Here is a 27,550-nt window from a genome sequence, read left to right on the forward strand (position 1 = left end):
AAACTACAAATTGGACTCAAAAACACACAGAAATTTTGTGTTCAGTGCAAACAGACATGTTAGCAACAACACATTTACAAACACGCGTAAACGTACGCAACCTTGTAATCAGAATAATCCCAGGAAGATGCAGATTTACGTACTTAACCATTAATGAAGGTGAAAAAGTACCAATTGATTACTAATCACACTTGTACACACAAGCTGAAATGAAATTCACTTCAACAGAAAAAATTCTGACAGCGGTTCAAACTGCAGTAGCAAAAGAGAGAGCTCTCGCACAGGGTAAACGCATAATTGTCGTTACTCCTGTACCGGCCTTAGAGGCAGTGACAAAAGCAAGCATTCCGAATGCAAAGGCTTTACATCCAATAAAGATACAATGGGTTAACTCTCTTGCTGCAACAGACGTTGAATACGTTTTTGAGCCCTATTTGAAAACACAAGAATTTCTACAATACGAACAAGAATGTCCTCTGCCAACTGAGATTCTGCCTCTGGAACAGTTTGAATGTATAATTTATACAGACGGATCAGCACAGCCCGCAATTGGGAGTAAACAAGCTTATAGTGCTGCGTGCGCGATTGTTAAAGGTCGCTGGTGCGATGGTAAATTCTGACCTATGGTCACAAAAACACTATCTCTCGGAGACTGTACAGCTCAGCGAGCTGAACTACAGGCTTTCAAGATGGCGCTTGAAAATACTGATCGCGAATTCCCCACACTCATAGTGTGCGATTCGTATTACTGCGTTCAATCTTACAATAAATACTTGCAGAACTAAGTTCAAAACGGTTTCAAAGATGCAAAAGGTGGCACAATCAAGCATAAGTTGCTTTGGGAACAAGTAGTTCAATTACAGAAAGAACTACAAAAGACTCACATGATCCATACACTGAGTCATCAGCGTGATGGCGTTCACGTTGCAGGGAATTCATTGGCTGATGAAGCCGCGAAGGCAGCTGTGCAAACGGCTTCCGTAGCTGCAATCACCCATTCAAAAACAAAAATAGACAGCAAAATAATGCAGGCTGTCGCCGCTTCCAACAAAGACAGCGGAAAAACGTTACCAAAAGGCTTTCCACTCAAGTACTCATATATAACTGATGTAAATAATGTTCCTTTTGCTCAAATCCCTGGAGTGGGGGATAGAGTAATTCCAAACATGGAACATAGATTAGGACTAATTTTAGCAGCACATGAAGAGCTTGCCTCTGCACACGCAAGTGTTTCCGCCACAGTGTCATTATTAAAACAAAGATACTGGTGGCCGCGCATGAGGAAACAGACCAGAAACTATGTTTTGGAATGTGAAATCTGCCAGAAAATAAAAGTTTCAACAGTGAAACACCCGGCGCAGACGCCCCTTTTAATTTCTGATAAACCATTAGATTGCATTTACCTGGATCACTGTGGTCCCTTACAGAGGGATGGTAACTACAAATATATCATGGTCGCAGTGGATTCCTGCTCAAGATTCATTTACATGTTGCCTCAGTGCTCGGCTGACGCCCGAACTGTTATAAAAGATTTGCGAGTCTTTATCGGCACATACGCAGACGGCACGCTACGTTTAGCTCCAAAGCTTACAAGGAGGCCATGGCCAAGCTGGGTGTTGCATTGCGGTATTCAAGTTCATTCCATCCTGAGGGAAATTCTGTAGTGGAAAGAAAAAAACGGGACATAAAGAAATCTATAACAGCTAGGGAATTAGGCTCGGGTGACAGGTGGGTCAAACATTTAATAAGTGTCCAACGTAGCTTAAATAATCTGCCAAGAAATTCTCTGAGTGGAATCAGTCCATATGAAATCCTTTTTGGTACTAGAATGCTTGTCCAGGACCTTAATCGTCACACTTCAGTGGTGGAACAAAAACCCTTTGATATCAAAGACCGTTTGGCTGTTTTGCAGGACTTAAATGAGAAAAAGAGAAGTCAAAACAACACAATACAGAAGCCAACGACCACTGAAGGAGAACCACCCGTCTCAGCAAGGCCTGTCTGGATTCCAAAGATTGGGGATCTAGTCAGAGAAAAGATCGCGGATAAGAAGGAATTTGGACCTTCTTACAGAAAACCAGTACCTGTGCTAGTAATCCACGGATCAAGAACAGTGTTACTGTCGCCCCTTGCTGGAAGAAAAGAGAACAGGTTCGTATCTATCGACCTGGTCAAACCACATCATGTGGCCGATAATAAGTAGTAGGCCCAGTGGACTACAAAGATGTAGCAGAAGACCAAATCTTGCTACTATCCAAGAGGTTCAGACTGAGAGACTGATAACATTTGAAGACTCAGCAGCACAGAACAAAGGACTAAGCAATAAAGCTCTGGAACTTGTGCCTCTTGAGACCCAAATTACAGTTCATCAAGACACTCCTGTATACAATGATGTAGCATCTGACTACACTAATATGACAAAGGATCCGGTAGCCCCAGTCATTTCATAAAATCCTGATGCAATTCCAACAATTGACAGAACTGCCTCTGGCTATTTCATTAACTTTTATACGTTTTCTGAGCATCCCAGTGAGCCTGAAATGACACCAGCAAATAAAACTATTTAAAGATCAAGTAACAGAACTCTTTCAGCAACTTGAAAAAATGTATCTGGTTTCACCATGGGTTGAACTTTGGATTGTGCTAGGCATACTTTTTCTCCTACTTTGGCTAATTCTTGTATTACATTTGGGAATGCTGATAAATGGAAGATATAGTAAACCGGACACAGCAAGTAAGAACATCAACTTGCTCCTAAAGCTGCACAAATCATCTCATCGTGAACAAAGAGACTTGACATCAGAGAACATCACAGCCATCCCTATACCTGGGGTATAGCATGGGACAGAACTGATTATGACATCTATGGCCCTGCAGAGCTGTTGAAGATTCCACATCAATTCAAGGTTTCCTTGAGTGACTTTGTTTCACCCAGCACGTTTTCTGAAGATTGGGACTTTGAGACTGTTAATAATATGATGTCAGATTTAGAGATGTCTGCTAAATTCACAAAACATGAATACTTAGAAGGTTCATCAGACTATGCATAAATGTATTGTTATAATCATTATGGTCATCATTATTTGAACAAATCTGCAAACCCTAGAAATATTTATACTTTTAAACAATGGGAACATTGCCCAACTCCACCAAAGGGTAGCTCAGAAACATTCTATGAAAAATGTCCATACTTCTCAAGCTTTAATGTCTCAAATCCAGAAACCTTTTACTTTAAAAATGGTAATAAGACAGGAATGAAAAGTATGTTGACTAATACTAAGCAAATTTATTCTGCAGCCTTTTATGCCCAGCTGTCCTCATTAGGTTTCGACTTTTGGAGTGACAACATAGAAACAAAAACTGTCTGGGGCTCAAAAGACTGGCAAGTGCAGGGAATAAAAGCTTTATTTCAAGCCTGCATTATCCCTGAACAAATAATGTTTTTAAACAACACTGTTGAGCAGAAATCCTGCCTTGGCCTGGCTAAGATAAAAGATTTGAACAAACCATCCATACCTACACCTACACCTGATAGTAAAAACACTTCAGAGGGAGGGGTCGACGTAAAATTAATTTTTCTAAAAATCAGAACTGATCCTGAATGGAAAAAAATGGTTAATCTGGCCCATAGACACGAATAACTGTCAAAATAGATTCCTGAACAAGACACAAGGGTTTACAAAATCTAGGCCAGATCCAAGATATGTCCAGAGACAACATTCAGTGATAGTAACAACATACAGTGTAGGAAAACTGTGCCTTGAGTGGCTACAAAAATCGACACTTACAGAGGTTAAACAACACTTATTTTTACTTAAAGATGGTGTTGATTTAAGGGGACTTCTTACAAGGTCCAGCAAAACGACATCATAAACGTTAAACGTTTCATATACGCAGGTATATATGCCATTTACAATGAAGCTTGGAAAGCGACACAGGCAGAGACTGCAAAAAGAATACGAGAAATTGATTGTATTAATTTAGAGAAAGCACTCTCTGTAGTTAACAATGGGTTAACGACCCTGTCATCCAGAATTTATTCTTTGGACAGCATAGTATCCTCTGCCATTGACATAATGGAACAGGACTTGCTCATGCTACAGCATGGACAGTCTCAATTACGTTCTATAATTCTTTTAGGCTGGACGTTACAAAATCTTTGCTCTGGATATGTGCCATGGCGTCTAATCAACACCACGTCATTGTTTTCTGTATTTAACCTTACAGATAAACAAATCACTCTGGCACAAAGAGGAGCAGACTATACGGTGCTGAGCATTGAAAAACTGAAAATATTACCATTAACTGTTTCAGAAAAACCTGCAACAGAAGGCTAATACACGGGATAATCACTCGGCCTGTCACAATTTTCAATATTCAATACTGTTTGAAACATATACCAGCTGCCGTGTATGAAAGTTTGGGTAAGGAATACATAAAGTCGACCTGGGAATTACCATACACACAAAAATGTTGGAGTGGGGGAAAAGAAGTATTTCTTAGTGGTACAAAATGTAAAAGCACACTAAGTGGTATACTTTTATGTCAGGGTATTAATTTACATGGAGCCTGTGAAGGGTCTTCGAACAACTTATCCTGCCACCTGCTTGGTTCTCCAGCAGCAGTGATAGATCCAATTTTTAGGCAGCTTTCTAACAGAAGCTATATAATGTTGAATGATCACAGCTGTTGTGGAATGATGCCAGGAATAGCATATCTCGTAACTTTGTCAGCCAGGGTCACTTGTTGTATGCAAGTATTGTTTCCTAAAGCTAAGACAGACGGGGAGTCGCCATGATGGCCTTCACTGAACAGCTCTTCTATTCGAATTGATACTTTAAGCAGAATGAAAGCCATTCTTTTACAAAAAACTGTGCCACTGACCTTGTCCAAAGAGACGTATGAACTACAAGTTGCAAGGTCCTCTGCAGAGATACATGCCCTTTAATCCACAAACTGCCCCATACATTTCGTAGAAATGTTAGGTCGTATCTTAAACATGTCTGATACCAGTGGTTTTGTACATGTATTTAAGACATGTATTCGGGACTGTTAGCACCATTTGAAGCAGGCATCAGCATTTTCCAAAACTTTCTGCACTCTGTATCGAATCTTAAACATGTCTGATACCAGTGGTATTGTACATGTATTTAAGACATGTATTCGGGACTGTTAGCACCATTTGAAGCATCATTTTTCCAAACTTCGTGCACTCTGTATTTGGCGGCCTGCCTCTCATTTTGGGACTCGTAGTAGGAATACTATTCTTGGTCCTTTTGCTCGGATATGGCAAGTCCGGTCAGCAGCAACACCCAGATTACCATAGAGAACACTCTCCTGGCAATGAAGTGTTGTGAGCACATTATACAGATCCTGGGCCTGGCTCGGTTAAGAGACCTGAATACCACATGGTTCCTATCATTCCAACCAATCTGGCAAGATTGCATCTTACCTCTTCTACTATGCCTGCTATGTGGAGAAGAATGTGTGTTGTACATCTGTCTAACACTTCCATCAGCACTGCCAACGTATATTGATACCTTGCTTGGTTCAATAACGGCAAATGCATTGTGTTGCCCCCAGCGGCTACCAATCCTGATGACGGCATTCACTGAGATCTCACAGACGAAAACTGCTGACGGTGAGATACGTGGATCGACAGGTACACAGGTACCATCTCTTTCTCCTTCGAACATTGCTAACGCTGCTAACGCTGACGGCGATGCTTCACATTTATGTGCTATCGGTCTACTTAATGAAGTGGTCCAACTTTCACCTACTGTGGTAGACGATTTCTTTGCCAGCTTAGAGGATTTCATGTTTTTTCCAAACAACGAGAATGACTTTTGAAGTTAGCACGCAGCGTTCTATGAGACTCTGTATTCGACCTTCACTTTTCAAAACAAAACTTCCAACTTAAAAACTCTATTTTTCTGCGATTTGACTTTTTCCAAAATTTTACTTTTTTTTGGGGCACAAAGTAATCTGCTTAAAGTAGAACTATTCTTAGAGAACAAGAATTCTTTGAAAGTCTTCCAAGAGACAATATTTGACCTTGTCCACAACCTAAACAGTTTATATATTCTGTCATGGAATGGTCTCGAATTTTCTTCTGCATTTCAGAGCCATTTTCATAAATGTTATTTCATGCCTCATTCTGATAAGCATTTTCCAATGTCACATTACATGCTTTGAATGAAAATATTGCTTTTTAAATGCGTACAGCGCAAATGCTCATCTTTCGTGTACAACCGTTTCAAATGCATTTTATGTATTTTGGGAGGGATTTTTTCACATCATGCTTTAGATATGTTTAAAAAATGCTTAGAATTTAGTAATATCGAACATAATAAAGTGGAGTGGGTGTTGTGTAGCATTTTAGAATCCAAGCGTAATTTACCGATTCATGCCCTTATATAGGTATAATTCACATTGCCCTTATATAGACATAGAAATCATACCCATATTTAGACATAACCCATCCAGACCAAATACAGGTATGGCTACTTCCACTAGTTCCAAAAAGCCACAACAATTTCTTGGAAAACTTTGCTTCAGCAGTCAGGGACATCCTCTTGCTTGAATATTGATTTGCCCTAGAAATCATGGAGTTTTCAAAGAACTACCAATCCCCGGGGTTCTTTGTGATGTTATTATGTCCAACTTTATGTCAAACTAGACACCTTCAAGGTATAAATATGTCTACACTTGCCCTAGCAAACACACAGTGGTTCGGAGCAGCTCGACTATCTACTTGCCCGACACAGCTCGCTACAGCAAGTGCCGAAGGAAGCCGACCCTCCAGCTGGCGCACTGATAGAGAGGTTGCCTTTCTCTCCCTGAGAATTCAGCTCCAGTGTTTCCAAGCTCCCCTCGCGGGGTGTTGGGAAATCGAGTCCCGAGACAGAGATACCAGACCTCCTTCATTCTAAAACCAAGGTACGGAGCTGATTAGACCCGAAGAGAAATCTTGGATAGATTCTTGGCAAAGAAAACTAAACCTATGCCACACCTCACTTACTTCTTCCCTTGTACTAGACTTAGGTTAGGTACATTGGGGTAGGCGTATTTTAGAAGCACCTGTTAAGTACTTTTTAGACTTTGTTATTTATGTATGTATTGATCTATGGTTTAGAAACCATACAATGCTTTTACAGTATTATTTTATAATACTCTTCTTACTGTAGGTATTATACTTTGCAACCAGTATTACGATTGTAGCAGTTCACTTTACTTGCATGAGAAAGACGACTGTTCAATAAATCCTTTTATTGAAAACGCCTGCCTATTTCTCTGCACCTCTGATGAAACGAAGCATGCACGATTGACTGGGTAAAATATCTATCTATTGTATTCAACAACTCTGAAGATACGTTTTATTCTTGGGGAAACAACGTTGTCATGTTTATGCTGTTGTCAGAAACTAATCCCTTCTTGTTTATTCGAGAAAGTTTCTAGTGACCTCTGAGCTAGCTGACAATCACAATTAAGTCTAATATTTTCGATAAAGACCTAGTCGACCTAAGTCCTATGTCAAATCTATAGGATATATTATTCCAATGCGCAGAGCCTATTGGGAATATAGGAACTACACTACAGGCTGACGAAGGGTGAACCCCAAAACCGGTCCTAGGATGCTTGCTTCCAGTCCAGGGAGGACCTGGCTTAGCAGTTCGAGCTGGACTGTTCCCAAGTGACACAGGGTCAAGACTGATTTGCATATGGCCAGGTCTAAACTGGGGTGGCATGGTGAGCACAAGAATGAGGGATTTAACCCAAATCTCTTGACTGGGGGTGAATGTTTAGATTTGTTCTGAATTCCGTCCATCAATTGTAAATGTAATGTATTTTGTAAAGCGCACAGCTGCCCCAACGGGGCGTCCCGGCGCTGTATAACGCTGTGGAACCCTTCCTGGCTCTCCCTGTGAGATGCCCCTCCTGGGCACCCCCAAGGTGAAGCCAGGCATCCCAGTGTTGTAGGGGCCGTTGTGGAGATTAAGCAAGCTATTGCCCAGAGTTGCAGCGTGGGACCCATGATTAGAGTAGGCGCCGAGGCGAGAATTATCAAGTCCACAGACATTGAGCCCAAGACCCTGCCACGTCGGGACTTGAACCCTGGTCCCGGGCCTGATCTCTGCTTCAGAGTCTGCCGCTCTAACCAGTGAGCCACAATTCTCCACTCCACTCCAATTGTGTGTCTTTTGCTAAATCACAGCAACGGCTCATGATCAGACAAGGAAGGTTTAAAAATCACATAGTGTTGAGCAGTGTGAAAACATTTCTGGCCTAAGACCACACAGAATATGTCAAGATCACTTTAAGTGCAATGGAATTTGAGATTACTAACAAGGATAATGCAAGTACAAAATGAATACACATCAGATGGAAGATGTGCCATTGTATCGTAACGTTTGTTCTTGTGCTTCAGTGTCTGCCATTTATTGCAGTATTATACCTCTACTTGTACTTTGTACGCCTTTGTAACTTGCACACGTCACTTTTTAGGTCGAGTTTACTCGAACCTATTGTTGTCAACCCAAAAAATTCCTTTCCTAACAGGCGGATTCGGCGGATTTTGGACAGTGCACGAGAGAGTCACATGACTCCTTGTGGACGAGCATGCCCAGCCCAGCCTTCCCACTGCCAGCAGCATTTCCCCACAGCCACCAGGCCACATCAAAGGCTTCCCCAGCACTGCCCCGCCCATCAATCACCCTCCCACTGCCACCCCCCTCCCTCTCCATATGGTACGCTCTGCCTCAGGCCTCTGAGCCGTCCCTACGCTCCCCGCCCACCCCCATCCTTCACACCCTTTGTCATTACTTCGGCCCCGAGCCTGAGCCATCCCTACGCTCCCCGCCCACCCCCATCCTTCACACCCTTCGGCACCACTCCGGCCCGATCCTGAGCCGTCCCTACGCTATTTCACTTGTTTAAATATTCTGGCCGTTTTTTTTCCCTCTCAGCCTGACACCCGGCTCACAACCACCAGGCTTCCTTTTAACAGAGCACTTCCCTCAAGTGTTTGTGTGCGTTTCTCCACGGCCGCCAGGCCCATCAAAGGCTTCCCCAGCACTGCCCCGCCCATCAATCACCCTCCCACTGCCACCCCCCTCCCTCTCCATATGGTGCGCTCTGCCTCAGGCCTCTGAGCCGTCCCTACGCTCCCCGCCCACCCCCATCCTTCACACCCTTTGTCATTACTTCGGCCCCGAGCCTGAGCCATCCCTAAGCTCCCCGCCCACCCCCATCCTTCACACCCTTCGGCACCACTCCGGCCCCGATCCTGAGCCGTCCCTACGCTATTTCACTTGTTTAAATATTCTGGCCGATTATTTCCCTCTCAGCCTGACACCCAGCTCACAACCACCAGGCTTCCTTTTAACAGAGCACTTCCCTCAAGTGTTTGTGTTTTTGGGGCTTAATTGGCACCCTACCAGCATGCTGCACACCCACCATGTAGTTGCCATTCTGCCCCCTGGGCAGATTGGCAATGAGGGGACAGTTGCACGGGTCAGCAGGGCGGCGGACTGCCATGAACTTTCCCCCTGCCCTCCTGGCCATGCTGAGTGCGCCCCCAGAGCTAAACTTAGCCACTTCCAGAAAGCATGGCCTCTTAGCCAAGGGGCGAGCATGTGGGCACAGGAGGAGGCAAAGTGTGCCAACTGCAGTGCCAACAGTTCATGCGCAGCAGGGGTCGGGCCTGTAGCACATGCAATAACACGCACTCACACAGGCACACCAGAGCAAGCCCATTAGGGCAGCAGCAGACCTGTTAGTGCAATGTCTTTCCGTTTAAATCACCACACCCCTGCCAACACATCCATCCATGTTAAAATATGTTTATCGCAAAACTCGGCATTCTATTTTTTTTAATCGCTGCTTTCCGCCTCCCCCCCCACCTCCGCCACAGCAATGCGAGAGCTTTTTTTTTAAAGCAGTGTGGCACGCATGTTCTTTCCTATTCCTTGGATCAGGAACCTTTTTTTTTTTACATTTTGGACGTGCAGTTCCCACTGAGTGAGCAACCCGGATCATGGCTACCAGGCTTCATTTTTACCAAGCTCTTCCCTCAAGTGTTTGTGCTTTATTGGCTTGATTAGCGCAATACCGGCTTCACCAACGCCATGCCTCGCAAGGTTCTCTTTTGTTTTATGTTATATGCTTTTTTGGTTGCAATTATAAATGAGCATGTCCCACTCAGCGTGTCACCCGTCTTTTTTTAAATATTCTGGCCGATTTTTTCCCTCTCAGCCTGACACCCGGCTCACAACCACCAGGCTTCCTTTTAACAGAGCACTTCCCTCAAGTGTTTGCGTTTTTGGGGCTTAATTGGCACCCTACCAGCATGCTGCACACCCACCATGTAGTTGCCATTCTGCCCTCTGGCAAGATTGATGCAGTACGGTTTCGGGGGGAGGTGGAATCAGTACACGGCTGTTTTCAAGTTTGTCTTTATTTTCATTCTCTGACTTCAAAGTTAGAGAATTTCCGAGTTTTGCTTGTACAACTGCAAACGCATACCCTGCATGAGCCGTGCAGGGGCTGCTTGTTTGTCATTTGCCTCTTTTTTCTAAATAATTAGACACTCCCTGCAGATCTCCTTTGTCTCTACTCTCTCCTTTGAGCTGGAGTGTCTGAGCATCTACGGCCTTCGAACATTTACTTCCAAGTAAGAGCATCTGTCAGGTCAGAAACTCGTGGCCCTCAGAAAGTCAAATATATTTTCTTGAAGTCATATGTAAGTGTGACAACAAAGGCAGTAAAAAGTCTCTCCTTTGCAGTTATTAGATAAGTGCTGTCTAAACATTCAACGTGCATATCCTGATGTAGCCTACTATTGCTGCTCTGAGCCTGTAAACAATTGTCAGTTCTACATCACAATTATTTGGCGATTCACTTTCTTAATTTGTAAACACGTTTTCTTGTGCCTATATTTCAGTAAAACGTGATTTCTGTCCATCCGCCTACTTACCTTTTCGTAACTAATTTAATTCAAATGTGGAACTCTCCTGTGGAAGAAATTACCCAGGTGCCTGGGAAGCCACACTGATGCATATTCAGTACGAGTTCGCTGTGGTAAGGAAGATGGAGTGTGAGGAGGCTTTACCCTGGCTTGGCCAGCATCATGACTGTTTGCTCATAATATTCATTCATTTCCCCGTGGGTTGGGTTACTGCAGCTGTGTAGCCCTATATTTTATCAGACGATCGCATGATAATTAGTCTGTGAAGCGAGGCACCCTCCAATTCCACCCTCCAACTCCAACTCCACCCTCCAACTCCAAATCCACCCTCCAACTCCACCCTCCAACTCTACCCTCCAAATCCACCCTCCAACTCCACCCTCCAACTCCACAGCCCAACTCCACCCTCCAACTCCACCCGCCAACTCCACCCTCCAACTCCACCTCCAACTCCAACTTTACCCTCCAACTCCACCCTCCAACTCCACCCTTCAACTCCACCCTCCAACTCCACCCTCCAACTCCAAATCCACCCTCCAACTCCACCCTCCAAATCCACCCTCCAACTCCACCCTCCAACTCCACCCTCCAACTCCACCCTCCAACTCCACCCTCAAACTCCACCCTCCAACTCCACCCGCCAACTCCACCCTCCAACTCCACCTCCAACTCCAACTTTACCCTCCAACTCCACCCTCCAACTCCACCCTTCAACTCCACCCTCCAACTCCACCCTCCAACTCCAAATCCACCCTCCAACTCCACCCTCCAAATCCACCCTCCAACTCCACCCTCCAACTCCACCCTCCAACTCCAACTCCACCCTCCAACTCCACCCTCAAACTCCACCCTCCAACTCCACCCGCCAACTCCACCCTCCAACTCCACCTCCAACTCCAACTTCACCCTCCAACTCCACCCTCCAACTCCACCCTTCAACTCCACCCTCCAACTCCACCCTCTAACTCCAAATCCACCCTCCAACTCCACCCTTCAACTCCACCCTGCAACTCCACCCTCCAGCTCCACCCTCCAGCTCCACCGCCAACTCCACTCTCCAGCTCCACCCTCCAGCTCCACCAAATCACTCAGGGACATCACCACATCTCTCAGGGGCACCACCACATCACTCGGGGGCACCAGTCAGGGGCACCACATTACTCGGGGACACCACCACATTACTCGGGACACCACCACATCACTCGGGACACCACCACATCACTCGGGGGCACCACCACATCACTCGTTTCCTCCTGTAATGTACCGTTTGATACCTCTTGTATTTTGTTTGCTCACAATTGTCACTTTTACCTCATGTAACTTAATGTTTGCTTTTGTAATTTGTTCACTTGTAATTTTCTCCTCATGTATCCTTAACGTTCGTATTGTGAAGCGCTCTGACACCTTCGGTTAAAGTCTGCGCTATATAAAAACAAAAAAACAAACATATAAATAAATAAAGTCCGCGCTATATAAAAACAAACAAACAAATAAACAAACAAATAAAGTCCACGCTATATAAAAACAAACAAACAAATAAATAAATAATTAAATAAATGTGAAAGAAGAAACCAGACGTCAAAACACTTTTGTTGATGTTTGTAACTGAAACTTGTATCTTAATTACGCGTGTGTGAATTCCATTAAACTGTTTACTGTAAACCCCTCCATGCCTTCGTAAGAGTATGTTCAATCTCAGCCGTCACCCCTGTGTCCCAGGCTCGGCGGCAGCGCAGGAGTGGGAGTAGTGTTCATCCTTCGAGCGTGCTTCAACAAGAATAACAAATACACCCTTTGACCCTGTGCCGATATTGAACGCTTCTTTAATGCGCATACAGTCCTAGAACATCTGTGCAGCATAGCTTTTGTGCTGTGTGACCTCTATCGGGTTCTCTTGGGCTCAGCGCATGCGCGGAAGTAGTGTTCATCCTCTGAGTGCGCCTGCGCGCCTATTGGACATTTCCTTTTTGCGCATGTGTGTTCAGTTTTCGAGCATCTGTACAGCATAGCTTCTGAGCCGTGTCACTTATAGAGTGCTTTTAGTAACGGAAAGCTGGATTAACTCTCCCAAGCCTATTGTCGAGCAGGGACACGTTGATAGGTGTTTGGTACTTTTCATTCCAGTTGGCAGCCTGAAATCGATAAAGAAATGACCCAACAGGATTCAGAAAAGGTGAGGTGTGCCTTGTTAGAAAGTGACTCCAGTGAAACAGATTGTAGTTAAATTGTAAGTATCACATACTGTAAAATGCAAGTCACCGAGGAATTCCATGTCCATATAGAAGACGAAAGCTAAGTTCCTTTGTAAAGTCATGGAACTCTGAGCTGACTTGCAGTATTCTTTTAATATACAACAGAGTATTGTGTTCCTTATAATATACGAGCACACTGCCACCACTTAGATCTTTGGTGTCTTGCTCTTTAAAAAGATAGAATGGTTGGAAACAAGAAAAACAAAAGCAGATTCTGTAGTAAACAATTAAACACATCAAAAAGCAGCTGCTATTTTGTTGCAAAAAGATATTAGAATCAGTTTATAAGGAAAAAATGTTGTAGCTCAGAAGATATAGAAACATGTAGATTTTCTCTACTTCCTTGACTGACTTATAGCATGGCAGAAAATAAACCTGTTGCCATGAATGCCTCATTTCTGCTCAGCAGTGTTCATTTTAGATAAACAGACCAAAATAATAAAAGTCAGTCCTGCTTCTGCTTGCTCTGGCAGCAGGCCTTATAATGTCACAACTCTATTATAATAACCTATAACAGTTAGACAGCTACATTGGTTTCTTATTACAGGTGACTATAGATGTCATAACTTGACATTAAAGAAATAACGGAGTTGCTTTTATGAAAGAATTACAGGCTCCCATGTATTCTGGGTATTGCTGTATCTTTTTGGAAGAGTGTGAGTTGTAAATGTGAGTGGTGGGTAGACGATTGGTACTCTAGTGTTCATACAATTGCTTAGCTGAGCGTAAGCTTTGGAGTGGAATGAAGAAAAGCGGCAGATAGTTATGAATATGATCAAGCTTACCATCATTGTGGAGAGAAGAGGTTTTGATTTTTGGGTTGGTATGGGTCAGAGTTGTTAAGACCCACATTATAAATTAGGACCACTGTCCCTGTTTTCACCACTGTGCTCCTTTAAATGGTCTAAAGTACAGCTGCAAACTCGTGCCTGTCCTGGGGGAAGTGCAAAAACCACAGTTGATGGACAGAATGCACAACAATGTCTTACATTCACCCCAGTACAAAGATCTGGGCCTAAATCCATCGTTTTTTTGCACGCCACCCCACCCCAGTTCAGACATGGCCATATGTAAATCAGTCTGACCCTGTGCCTCATGGGAACAGTCCAGCCCGAACTGCCAAGCCATGTCTTCCCTGGACCGGAAACAAGCTTCCGAGGTCCTGGGGGAAGCGCATCAGTTAGAAGGTAGACCAGCTGCTTCAAGCCCTTTGCCCACTTTCACTGTGCAGGCAGCAAATCAGCCTCCACTTTAAAGGCACACAAACATTCCCCTTGCAAGCAGGTACAGTGAGTGACAGTAACCAGTGCGATAGTGGCACCCACATTACAAATGAGCCGGAAATAGTATGACATTGACTGCAAAAGATCCAACATTTAATTACCAAAATTGTTGTTGAATTGCTTATTCAAAACGGCACGAATTACTGACCAAGATTGACAAGATGAAGTCCCAGCCCGCCATGGTTCAAACATTTCAAACCATGTGCCGGTGGGGTGTTTCTGAGAGGGAAGATTTGTTTTTATATGCGCCTAAGCTGCTGCTCAGTTATGCATAATTCTGAAGCTCAATGAAGAGAAGAGCTTCTAACTATACAATTGCTGCCTGAATTTGGAGCATTGAATCCTTAAGGAATTGCAGTTTGAAGTTGCTGTTCCTATCCAGCTGGGAGTGGTGCAGCAGAGCTGCTAGGGGCGATGAGTGGCTAGGCGGAGATAGGTTTCTGCGGGTCCCATTGCAGCACTGCGGAGAAGATCAGCAGAAGGGAGTCCTGTTGACACAGATGGATAGGTTAGTGCGATCAGCTTAGCTTTCCCCTGATGAAAGGGTACCATTAGCGTGCCCCACTCTGATCCAAGAACTGTACACGCAGTGGGATTGAATGAGATTGGTACTGATGATTGTGACGATTTCTAGGGCTAAGTGGTCCAAAGATGTAATGTTTTTGTGGGCGAGTCTGGTAAAAGAAAAAAATGCAGAATCTAGGCAGAAATTCATAAACTCGAGACGGATTCATCATCTTATCACACCAAGCAAATGTAGCTGATATCTATCTTTGAATTGTGTGGTGGGAGTAACTGACCAAACTACATACAGCAAAACCAATGCAGGGCAGTTTTACACAGAAGATCGACAGAGATGTAAAACACAGTGCGTTCACTGATCTACCAGTGTAGTTATGTCAGTAGGACAATAAAAGTGCAGTGCAAAAGTGCACTGCACCAGTTTTGCACTTTGTTATATACACCACGGAGGAACTAATGACAGTTTCCTCAGCTTAATAGAGAAATTATTGTCAGTCAAACAAAAGGTGGTCGGAGGAATGCTTGCAAATAGCAATACCATTGACAATTGCTTGGGGGAGCATTGCAACCTATTGTTTTTCATCGACAGACCTACTCTAGATAAAGACCCCTCCTTATGCTAATCAGTACTGTGCCTGCTTCTCCTAGACCCCATCCCTCCCGAACTGTTAGGCGAGGCCCCTTCAAGAAGTTAACACTAGCAGTCCCAGACCGGTTTCTGCCTTGTTAGGCCTCGTCAGTCAAGCATCGTTTGGCTCCTACTGCACTGTGAGGAAGGGATCCTTGCCTAGGCATACCCTCTACCACTTAGGGCATTACATCAGTCACATAAAGTGTGATGTGAGGTTTTCTTGCAAAGAGTCTAACAACTGGCAATCGCTCAGTTAGCATTCCATCTCATTGTTTTTCACCCACTGTGTCAATCAAGACAAAGGTCCGCCTTATACAAATCAGTAGTAACCCTGATCCTCTTGGGAACCACTCACCCTGAACTGCTAGATGACAACCCCTCCAGAAGGGAACACAAGCAATCCAGACCAGTTCAGGTCTGGTTAGGCCTAGTTAGTGAGTTATAGCTTGGATGTCCAGGGAACCCATGCCTGGACATACCCATGGCCATTCAGGGCATTACATCAATGAAATAAAAGTTAAAGGGAGGAATGCTTGTAATAGTCTAACCATGGACAATTGTTAGGGATAGTATTCCAACCACTGTTCTCCTCCCACTGAGTCACTCTAGATAAAGGTCTGCCTTATGCAAAGCAGTACTGACCCTGATACTCAGGGGGACAGTTAATCAAAAAACGCCAGGTGAGGGCCCTTCTAGAAGAGAGCACAAGCAACCATAGACCGGTTTAACCTTGCTAGGCCTTGTTTGTGAGTTGTGTCACTTGGATCCTGTGATACAGTGAAGAGGGGATCCACATCTGACATACCCTGGCCCATTTAGGGTGTTACATCAATCACACAAAAGATGAGGGGAGGAATGTTTGCAGTTAGATTAAGCACTGGTAATTGCTTGTGGTAGCAATCCAAACCATCAGTTTGATGGGCTGAAGAGTGAAGTCATCAAGAAGCTTTGCTTTTTCTTTTCATTTGCACCAGAATGTAATTTTGCTCTTACGTGTGCTTGTGCTCCTATCTGTGACTTTGTCCCAGAACATGCATTTGTTCATACCTGTGTTTTGTCTGTTACTGGTGATAGGAGATACATCCACTCTGTAAGCCTGCTATTACTAAGTACTGTGTTTCAATCCCTGTCTCAGCCATACGGATTCAGCTGCTATTCTCAAAACCCTCTTCTACAGGACCTGCACAAAGCTTTACAAAGTCATGTATGCCATTCTCCGTTTATCACTACAACTGTCAAGAATCACAAATCTGCGGAACTGTACAAATTTGTGATTTCCTCCAGCATACATTTATGTACACTCACACACCTCTTTCACATTAATGTTATATTCTTTCCTACTCACCATATTGGCGACCATGCAAACCATCTTCTTTTCTCCATAATCATCTTCCCAAGTCTCAGTCTCCTTGTCTAAATAGTTCATAAACACTTGATTAACAGAGTACCACATCTCCTTTTGCTTATTAAATGCCCTTTCACAATGCCATGAACTACCAATGTCCCTGATGACGTTGATGCTCCCATGCCACTGTTACACTTGACAGCTATTGCTTGGATATGGATTGATTTAAAAGACTAAGACACGCCATCAGCTCTCCACACAATACACCACTTTCTCTCATGCATTTCACAAAACTTACATATAGGTGTTAGTGATGTTGGCCTCCTCATCAGCAAATCTCTCACACCTATCCCTGATTGAGCCTGCTCCATCTACTATTAAATCCAGATCCATCAAGGCCAACATCATGGAAATCTATCACCCTACTAGCACTGTTGTTTCATTTTTCAATCATTTTAGACAGTCTATTAACAAAATTTGCCACCATAACTGTAGTTGATTTTCAATCTTTATTTCAACAATCTAACTTCTTTGACACGCTTTACTCAGTTCCTCTCCAACCATTCACATGTACTCACTCTCACCCCAGCCACACTCTTGGTAAACACTTAAAATTATTCTCATCCCAAATCCTAAGCATGTGAGGTTGGGCACACAAAATATCACATAAGAGTGTGGGAAGTTTGCAGCTACCTCCATTGTTGTGAGTGTGGTTGGCCGTACTTTTGCGTAAGAATTTGGAACGGCACAGTTCCATCCTCTTGAAACTGGTCTACCAGGTATTGTATTCAATTGTATCTCTACTGGGACCATTCTATTTGTACCCATCCAATTTGGTGTGCTTGTATTTTTCTGTATGGGGGCCTGTAAATGGATAGTATCAGAGGACACTATTAGTTTGTGTTCCATCTTGCATGCGGAACGTGAGGCATGAATCATCAGATTATGAGTTAGTTGTGTTTGGAAGTGATTGGTGTAGAATAAAGTCAACTCGCCTGCAGCCCCAAGTAAATGTTTTTACATATATATTTCCACAGCGGTGTTTCTATGTGTGTCGTTGACATGTATACATCCGGGGCCAGTTGGGAAGCCCACCAGTATGACCCAGTATGTGGAAGATGCAACCCTTCTACAGTCATTGCAGCATTCAGTTTGGATACTTGGAATATTTGCCTACTTCTGTCCCAAATAAACCCCCTGTTAGTATCATCTATTTCCCGCAATCTAAGTAGTAGTATTCTCATACCTATTACTTATTAGATATGGCTAAACCTCAGCATCACTTAGATTTTCACAATCTCAATTCTGCCTCATATGGACAATTGCAGTTTATACCAGTTGCCAAATTCAGGTTTAACCTTATCTAGATTAGAAGTACATTATCTTTCACTATGTCATTACGACCTCTATTTAAGTGAACACCAAAACAATAAGGATTTCCTGCAGCAACTTAAATGTTGAGTCACCCGTAGATGCTTTAGTCATTCTTGAGGTCATTGATAGTACCTCAGTATAGACCAGTTCATCTTCAAGCCTAAGAATTCAGAGAAGGAATAAATCACTGACCATATGGAAAAATATGGTTTTGAGAGAGTTACTGGGATGTCATCTGCATACAAAATTGCTTAATGTTCCCCTCCCACTGTTCTCACACCTTGGATTCTTAGTCCTTATGAATGGTGGTAGCCAAGGGTTCAGTTGTATTCAGGAATTACAAATGAGAGAGCTGGCAACCATGCCTAGTGAACCTTCTTATTTCATAGTAGGGTAGTTCACTGAGACAATAGGGTTGGTATATAGCCAACAGACATTGTCAATCAAAGAGTTTCCAGACCCATTTTCTCCATTACCCGAAACAGGTTTGCCCATTCCACTCAGTTAAATGTCTTTTCTGCATCTAGCAATATCAATACTCTGTCAACCTTATTATCTTTGGTGTGTCATGTCAAATGGGAGAGTGTCCTTAAGTGGTTCGCCAATGTTCTACTTGGAAAAAACCCTACTTGGGAAAGGTGAACCAATGACAGAATGAAGTTTTTGAAACTATTAGGTAGACTCTTTGGCACTATCTTTATGTACGTGTTCATGAGAGATATTGGCCTATCATTTGTACATTGCAACAGGTCTTTGCCGGGCTTTGGTATTAAAAAAATGCTGGCCCAATTGAATTCTTCTGGAAGGCCTTGATTGCCAGAAGCTTACGGAAGCGTTTCATAACAGTGTTACTAGCAGCAGTTTAGGTATTTTATAAACTCTACTGGTATCCTATTGTACCTTGGTGCCTTGCAACTTGCCATCTTATGTATTGGTTGTGTGATCTCCTTATTCATGATATCACCCTCTGTTGAAGCAGCTTGATCAGCTGAAAGATGTGGTATAACTAAGTTTCCTCTAAACTTGCTTTCCTCAAGGTGCCCATCTGCCTTATCCACTGTTCATAAGCAATCATAAAATATAGTGAAATCCTTCAGAATATCTTGTGAGTCTGTTAATAGTACGTTCTGTGTGTTCCTAAGAGCAGGGATGAATCTATGGGAGTCGGCCTGCTTCAGTTGGGCTGCACGTATCCTTCCGGCTTTCTCGCCTCTTTCATAATGGCGTTGTTTCAGCCGAAAAAGGGCTTATTTTGCCTTAGAGGTGTACAAAGAAATCAAATGATGTTTGGCCTTGACCAGTTCCCTCAGCAACAAATGTGTAATCTGTGACTTATAGCCCTCCCCTGGTAAATTGTAGAGTAGGAACATCTAATCTGTGTTTTTTGTTTTTGTTCTTGGCATCTTTTAAAACTCAGAGTCTCTCGTTTGGTCGTCTGTAGACATGCTTTCTCAGCAGCCCATAGGACTTGTGCAGAGACTACCTTTCCTTTGTTTTCTTCTAAATAAATCTGTACATAGGAATGTAGTCATGCTTTGTCTTTGGGGAGTCTGTATCGGGCAATATTCATGAAGCAGGAGAAAAAACGTTGTACGTTGTTCCCAGTTAGTGTCTAGTGAAACATTTGATCTGTGGAAATGCTAAGTGCATGTGCCACAGGCCATAGGCCCTAATTCTTGTGTCTAGAGAGTATTGTACTAACCGGATGACAAGTGGCATATACTATTAGTCATTAGTCTCTTGGCCAGTCGTATGATGACTCACAATCAGGAATCCAGTATAGAATATATGCTGGGGTCCAGCCCGGCCCACTTGAATATCACACTTAAAGACACTTAAGAATAGTAAACAGCAATCTGGGTGCTTAAACTAGAAAACTATTCAAAAACTCTCTCTTTCCTCCCCACCAGTAGGTGGGATTGCCATAACCTTTTAACACAAAAAGTAATATTAAGCAGTACCTTATAATGCATATAGTTATTATTATTTTTTTTATAGATTTTATTTTTATTGCAAACAAGACAGATTAACAACATTAAAGAAACATAAGATATAACTTTTTTTGCTATGAGATGTTCGTTATAACCAATTTACATTATAGATCGGATTCATTTGTAGGGTAATTCTAGAATCAAAGAAAAAAGAAAGAACAACAAAAATGAGACCATTTTACATTTTAGGAAATAAGATTTGCATTAAACAGATAAGTAATATCTTAAATTTGTCCATTCATTTCTCCTTGAGTCCATTGTTGCATGGGCGCCCACATTTTTCTCCCCATTTGTTTTTTTTTCCGTCCGTCCTTTTGTTGCATAGATAGCAAATTCAAGATTAAATTTAGCCAGCAACCGAGATCTCCACATAGAAAAGGAAGGTGGGTCTGCACTGATCCATTCTTGTGTAATACATGCTCGAAATACAGACATCATAATAAAAATCAAAAACTGATGTTCTTTTCCTAAAGTGTCTAATGAGAGTCCAAATAATAGCAGTTCCGGAGTCAAATTTAATGTATAACCTAATGTAATCTGGATAAATTTCTGCATTTCTGAAAGTAATATTTTGAGTTTGGGGCAAGAAAAAAACATGTGAATAGTGTCTGCTCCAATCAAGGAACACCGATTACAAGAAATACCAGCTGTGGCACCCCATTTCATTACCTTAGCTGGAGTGTAGTACAAATCAAACAATATCATATAATGTTGTGTACGTGATCTACCAGTAAATAAAATAGGATTAGCTAGCTCAATTGATTCTTCTAACAATACATTTTTCCCCAATTTCACTGCCCATTTTTGTTGAATCATGGGTAAATCATCCGGAAGAAAAGTCATAAGTATATCATAAAAATAGCCTATCTTCCTTTTAGAGAAAAGACTCTCAATCAGTGGGATCTTTTGTAGATCTTGTCGATCTCGATAGAATATTGAATTCAAAAAACTATAAATCTGCATATATTTGAAATAGTCATATCTCGTGAGATTAAATTTAGCTTGAAGTTCAGAAAATGAAAATATGCGATTCTCTGTCCATAAATCACCCAGATAAGTAATGCCATAATTGCGCCATTTATTCATAGTAGCATTTCTAAATATGGGAGGAAAACATTGTGATGAGTTTAATGGAGTGTACCTCAATAATTTTGGGATCCCAACACGTTTTCTGATAATTTTCCATGTTTTAAATGCTGCCATTACAATCTTAAAATTTGTCTTTTTGTGGTAACTAGGTTCTATTATTCTTAGAAGGTACCCTCTAGCTTTGATTCCTAATGCAAATTCATAAATCGATGGGGTGTGTGCAAATGAGATCGGGGCTTTATTATCGATAATTAAAGGGGATATGTATTGTAGTACAGCCACCAAGTAATAAAACAAAAGATGTGGGGTAGCCCATCCTCCTCTTATCTTTGGTAGGATCATTTTTTTGTAGGCTCTTCGATTACCCTTATAGCCCCATAAAAATCTCCCTATCATTTTTTCAGTTTGTTTGAAGAAGTCTATCGGAAATTCAAGTGGCACTGTTTTAAATAAATATATGAATTTTGGCAAGATTAGCATTTTTAAGATGTTGTTCCTCCCGTATAATGATGAGTGTAAATGGTCATTACGTTCTAGCGTAGAGTTGGCTTTTTTTAATACTGGGTTATAGTTAATTTTAGGAATATTAATAATTGGAGTGGTTAACTTGATACCTAAATATGTCGCACCGTAACTATGTTGATTCGGGGTGGAGGATTTTGGCCAACGAAGAGTATTTGTGTTTTGGAGAGATTTAATTTATATCCTGAGAAGGACCCAAATTCTACTGCCAATTCCTCAATCCTAGTAAAAGCCTTCACGATGTCTTTAGTAACAACTACCACGTCGTCTGCATATGCCAATGCTCTGTAACTAACACCTGCTACCACTACTGGATTTATCTCGTCATCCTGATTTAATTTATTAAGAAAAGTGTCAATGTAGATGGCAAAAAGAAGTGGAGAGGATGGGCAGCCCTGACGTGTTCCACGCTGGATGGGAAAAAAAGGAGATTTATTAGAACCCAGTTTAACGCGAGATGTCGGATTTTGATAAAGAGCCTTCAAAGCTACAATTATACCTGGGCCAAATCCCTTCATATAGAGTAGGTCCCAAAGATAGGGCAAAGCCACCCTATCGAATGCTTTTTCAGCATCCAATAGGGCGATTCCGATTGGTGTATTTGTACCTTCTGCCCAATCCATCAGAGCAATAATTCTCTGAATATGATCTGATGTATCTCTATTCGGAATAAAACCATGCTGCCAGCGTGAAAAAATTGTAGGTATAATTTGTGATATTCTGTAAGCTAACATTTTTGAGTATACTTTGCTGTCAGCATTTATTAGGGAAATTGGCCTATATGATGCCGGATTCAGGGGATCTTTATCCTTTTTGGGAAATGTCATAATTATGGATTCACTCCAAGTGGATGGTGGTTTCCCTCTCTGTCCCTCGAGGAAAGTAATCAGCATATCTTGTTTTATGACATTCCTGAATATTTTATAGAATTCCAACGGAATGCCATCAGGACCCACAGCTTTTCCTATCGCCAGTGACAGTAATGCTTTTTCTATTTCCTCCCATGTGATGTCAGATTAAAAAGCCAATTTTTGAGCATCAGAAAGACAATCAAAGTGAAGTGTTCTCCCAAAATTCATAAAGAGGTCTGTCGAATAGGATACAGCGTCAAATTGATATAGTTTAGCATAAAATCGACCAACAATTTCCAGGATTGACTCAGATTTATTATGTAGCTGTCCTGTCTCGTCGCATAAAGAATTTATGGCGTGGAGAAGTGTGGCTCACTGGTTAGAGCAGGCAGACCCTGAAGCAGAGGTCAGACCCGGGACCAGGGTTCAATTCCCGACGCGGCAGGGTTTTGAGCTCAAATGTCCATGGACTCGATAATTCTCGCTTCGGTGCCTGACCTAATCATGGGTTAACACTCTGCAACTCTGGGCATTAAGCTTGCTTAATCTCCACAACGGCCCCCCTGCGGCGGGATGCCTGGCTTTCACCTTGGGGATGCCCTGTAGGGGCTATCTCACAGGGAAAAAGCCAGGACGGGTTCCCAAGGCAAGCGCAGGGATACCCCTTCGGGGGTCGATTCAGGCGCTATATAAGAAACATAATAATAATAATAATAATAATAATAATAATAATAATGGCGTTATAAACCTCTCTTTGTCTAATTTTTCTCGCCAGAATCCTACCTGAATTCTCACCCAATTCATATATCTCAGAGCGATAGATTGCCATCTGTTCCGCTAACTTGGTTGCAAACATTTCATATAATCGTGCCTTATGAATAGCTAGATTGTTTTCGATATCCCTTGTATCTTGTGACAGAGCTATTGCTACTACTGGTTTCTTCTCCCAATCCATAACATTCTTATAATTTACTTCAATTTTTCGCCGATTGATCTTTTGTTTCTTGATAACATAAGATAATGATTCACCGCGTATCCCTGCCTTAAAAGCATCCCAGACATTCTTGACTTGCGCAGTTCCTCTATTAATTTCGAAAAATTCTTTTATCCATTTTGCCATAAATTCCAAATATTCAGAGTCTACTAATAATTTCCTGTCGAATGTCCAGGTTCTAAGTTGAGATGTGGAGAGCTTATCTGTTTTAAGTTCAATCATTATTGGATTGGGATCCGAGATAATACGTGGATATAACTCAAATGAAGTATCTTTAATTAATGCGGATTTAATAAAGAAATAATCCAAACGCACAATTTTTTTGTGAGGGAATGAAAAAAATGTAAACCCCGGGATTGTAGGATTTTTTTCATAAGCTACATCAAGTAAACCATGATCCAGTAGCAAAGACCGAATTGCTTTATTAGTTGTTTTTTTTGCCACCTTGATAAGGAGATATACCACATATATTCATATTAGACTCAATATGGAGATTTAAATCTCCACATATGATTAAAGAAGGTGACCAGGAGGCAAGTTCTAAATTTAAGTAATGTAGTAACTCTGGATCGTCTACATTTGGAGCATATATTGAGCAAATTGTCCATAGTCTATTATTAATACTTAACTCCACTATTGCCCACCTGCCATATTGGTCAGCCTTACAGCGTTTAGAATATCCTAGACCTCTCCTTATTAAGATTGCCACTCCTTTTGTAGTTGTTCCCTGCCGTGTACAGGTTAATAAATTCATTCCCAGTTCATTGTACAGCTGTCTATCACTCCACATAATATTTGATTCTTGGATACATAGGATATCGATCTTCATAGTTTGAATAATATGTGCAGCAATCCCTCTTTTATTTTGTTATTTAAACCACATATATTCCAGGAGCATATTCGTAATTTCTCCATCTTATTTGAAAGTTATATCGATTATCTTCATAGTCTACATATTTCTATAGCCATTTATCTTCATTCACATCACCATCGACCTCCATCTCCTTATTACAATCTCTGAGATTAGACAGATCCAATTTATGCAACAAGATGTTTAGTTTAATAAAGAATCGAAGGAAAAAAATAAGACAGTTGAACAAATCAAGCAAATTATTAGATTTTCTGACTTTGTTTGCACCCTCCCGACCCCCCCAAGACCACCCCAGGCTCTGGCTTAGCCAACCCTCCCCCACCCTTACCCCCACCCAAACGGGACATAGGGACTCACTAGTCCCTAAAAGTGATGACATGAGTTGCGCTGAATAACTCGAGTCTCTCGACTCACCTCTATCCTTATTATTCATTATGTACTAACCAATGCAAAAAAAAAGAAAATATATGATTGTAATTCATCAAACAAAACATAAAACACAGGTTGGTCTAAAAGTGATAGAGCAAAGAAGAAGAGACAAAGTTGTAAAAATAACAGAGTGAAAAAGTAACCTAGCTTACAACATGATAAGGATTAAACCCATCGAGGCCCCTTAGATCGTTTCAATAACTTTTCAAATATAATATTCTCAGAAAGAAGGCAAAAGCTCTTTTGCTGCTTTTTCAGAGGTTAAAAAATAAGAGCGTTCTTTGTATATTATTTTGAGTTTAGCAGGATTCAAAAGAAAAGCTTGGGCACCTTTAGCTTGGTAAAGAGATATAAGCTGACGAAGTTGCCAGCGCATTTGGACAGTGGTATGGCAATAATCAGGCCGTACAAAAAATTCCACGCCCTTCCCCTTACGCTTCCTGTTAGGTCTTGCTAAATCATAAAGGGCCTCCCTTGCCAAAAAATTATTTAGAGAGATTAGGATCGCTCGTGGATTACGATTTGCATCTTGTCGATCATTCCTTTGAAATGGAAATCTATGGGCTCTCTGAAGCTCAGTTTCCCATTTCCACTGACTTAGCACAGGAAAGGCCTCTGTAAATAACTCCGTCACATATTGAAGAACATTCGTCCCCTCATTCCCCTCTGGTATATTTAAAATTCGGAGATTATTTCGACGTGACCTATTTTCTAAATCCACGAGCTTCCAATTGATCTCTTCCTTTAATCCTTCCATTGCGTTATCTGAGTTTTTTGCTCAGCCACAGAGTCTTCAATTACTGATATCCTGTTTTCTGTTTCTGTTACTCTAGCAATAGTTTCATTGGATGCCTTAATTACTTTCCTTAAATTGTTTTGCACTTTTCTAACTGCTCCTTGTAGCCGAAGATTCTCCTTCTGGTTTCTTCCCTATGCTGGAGCATAACTTGGTATAGAACATCTAAAGTAATTTCTGGTGTCTCTGATTCATCTAAGAGTTGTTTTGATCTTCCTGGTGATGTAAACGTTGATGTTGACAAAGAGGGGTGACCGCTACTAGCTTGCATAGTAAGCGTTGAATTCTCATCCGCCCCCCACTCTGGTCTGCTCAATGAGTCTTCATTCTCAAATTCATCATCACTGACAATAGCGTTTCTTAAGTCTTGCCCGGAATCAGATAGTGATTTTTCAGTGTCACTCAGTTCTCTTTCTCCCTCTACACTATCAGAGTCTAACGCTTGAGACAAGTCTGTCATAGAATAGAAATTTCCAGCGGAACCAATAGACTCTGTGTCTTCGATAGGGATTGAAGAGATTAGTTCTTCTGACACTTCATTTGTGCTGTTAGAGCCTGGAGCTATGTCAGGTGATGAAGTTGATAACAGTGCAGTTAAACTATTATTAACGCTGGTAGTTTTCTGAGGTTATTTATCCTGCATGTTATTTTGATTATTTAAGTTTTTTGTTTGTACTGAAAGTATTTTTTCAGAGACAGGAATCTTTTTTATAAACATCCCTGGAATCTTGGGGATAGCTCCAAGCCTGCATGTCCCAGAATCCACTTGGGTTGTATCATCTGAAGACGAAGTACTCGGGACACCAGACAGGACAGCAGACGCCGGGGGGGGGGTTCTGAAATCGGCATCTCAGGAGCATCTGAATTAGTATTCAATACATTCCCATTATCAGACGCCCCCCCTGCTATTTTCTGACCTGAGTCCTGCGCTGCAGCTGTCGCTGCTCTTGTCTTTGGCTTTTGCTGTTTGGAAACCGCTCCGGTATTCGGGTTTTTTGGAGCCATTGTAGTCAAGGCGGCTCTCCTCCGCCTCCGGTGTCTTTCCCTCATTGTGCGTTCAGTTCTCGTTGTCTCCTGATAGTCCGCTCGATTACGCCCCACTGGCTGTTCTCGCTGTTCTTGCTGTTCGCTGGAAACCGAGCTTTGATTCTCTGCATGTGAGCCCGCTAACGATGGAGACTGGCTCGCTGGAGACAGACTCGATCGCGCCCACGCCAAACGGAGCGTCCTTCGGTAACTGGTCCACAGATCTAACATCATACCGGTCCGTTTTCAACAAGTAGCAGTAAGTTTTCTTATCTTTTGGATTCTCTGGGTTCTTTCTTCTTTTATATCAATACATGAAGCATATACGGGCCATTGTTTTCTAAAGAAGTGAGCCGAACTAGAGACCCGAGTTCAGTGCTGCTCAATCGGACGCTGCTGCGTCCGCCATCTTGCATATAGTTATTTTAACATATTTTCTCACAAATATCTGTGGACCACTTCAACATTTTCACAGTCAGATATTTGACAGAAAATAGTTCTCTGAGCCATGTGTGGCTTGGTGCGATGGATCAGTTTTTAAGCATTGACCTGGGTTTTCACACTCATTTCTAGACCTGCTGAACATTAGCCTTGAAGCTCTGCTTCAC

General features: G+C 42.1%; 1 protein-coding gene across 2 annotated transcripts in view; it reads left to right on the forward strand.

Annotated features, from left to right (window-relative positions):
- Nucleotides 1-12,939: 12,939 nt before the first annotated feature.
- The window catches only part of LOC147727734 (uncharacterized), a 199,320-nt gene continuing 184,709 nt past the window's right edge, over nt 12,940-27,550 (forward strand). The window contains exon 1 of one of the 2 annotated variants that reach the window (XM_086961733.1): nt 12,940-13,139. In XM_086961733.1, the coding sequence (XP_086817859.1) occupies nt 13,116-13,139 (24 nt within the window). In that variant the 5' untranslated portion in view covers nt 12,940-13,115. The remainder of the gene's footprint in view (nt 13,140-27,550) is intronic. The other variant, XM_086961732.1, reaches the window with a different exon arrangement.

The sequence above is a fragment of the Lissotriton vulgaris genome, chromosome 3_1 (assembly GCF_964263255.1).
Source record: "Lissotriton vulgaris chromosome 3_1, aLisVul1.2, whole genome shotgun sequence".
Lineage (NCBI taxonomy): Eukaryota > Metazoa > Chordata > Amphibia > Caudata > Salamandridae > Lissotriton > Lissotriton vulgaris.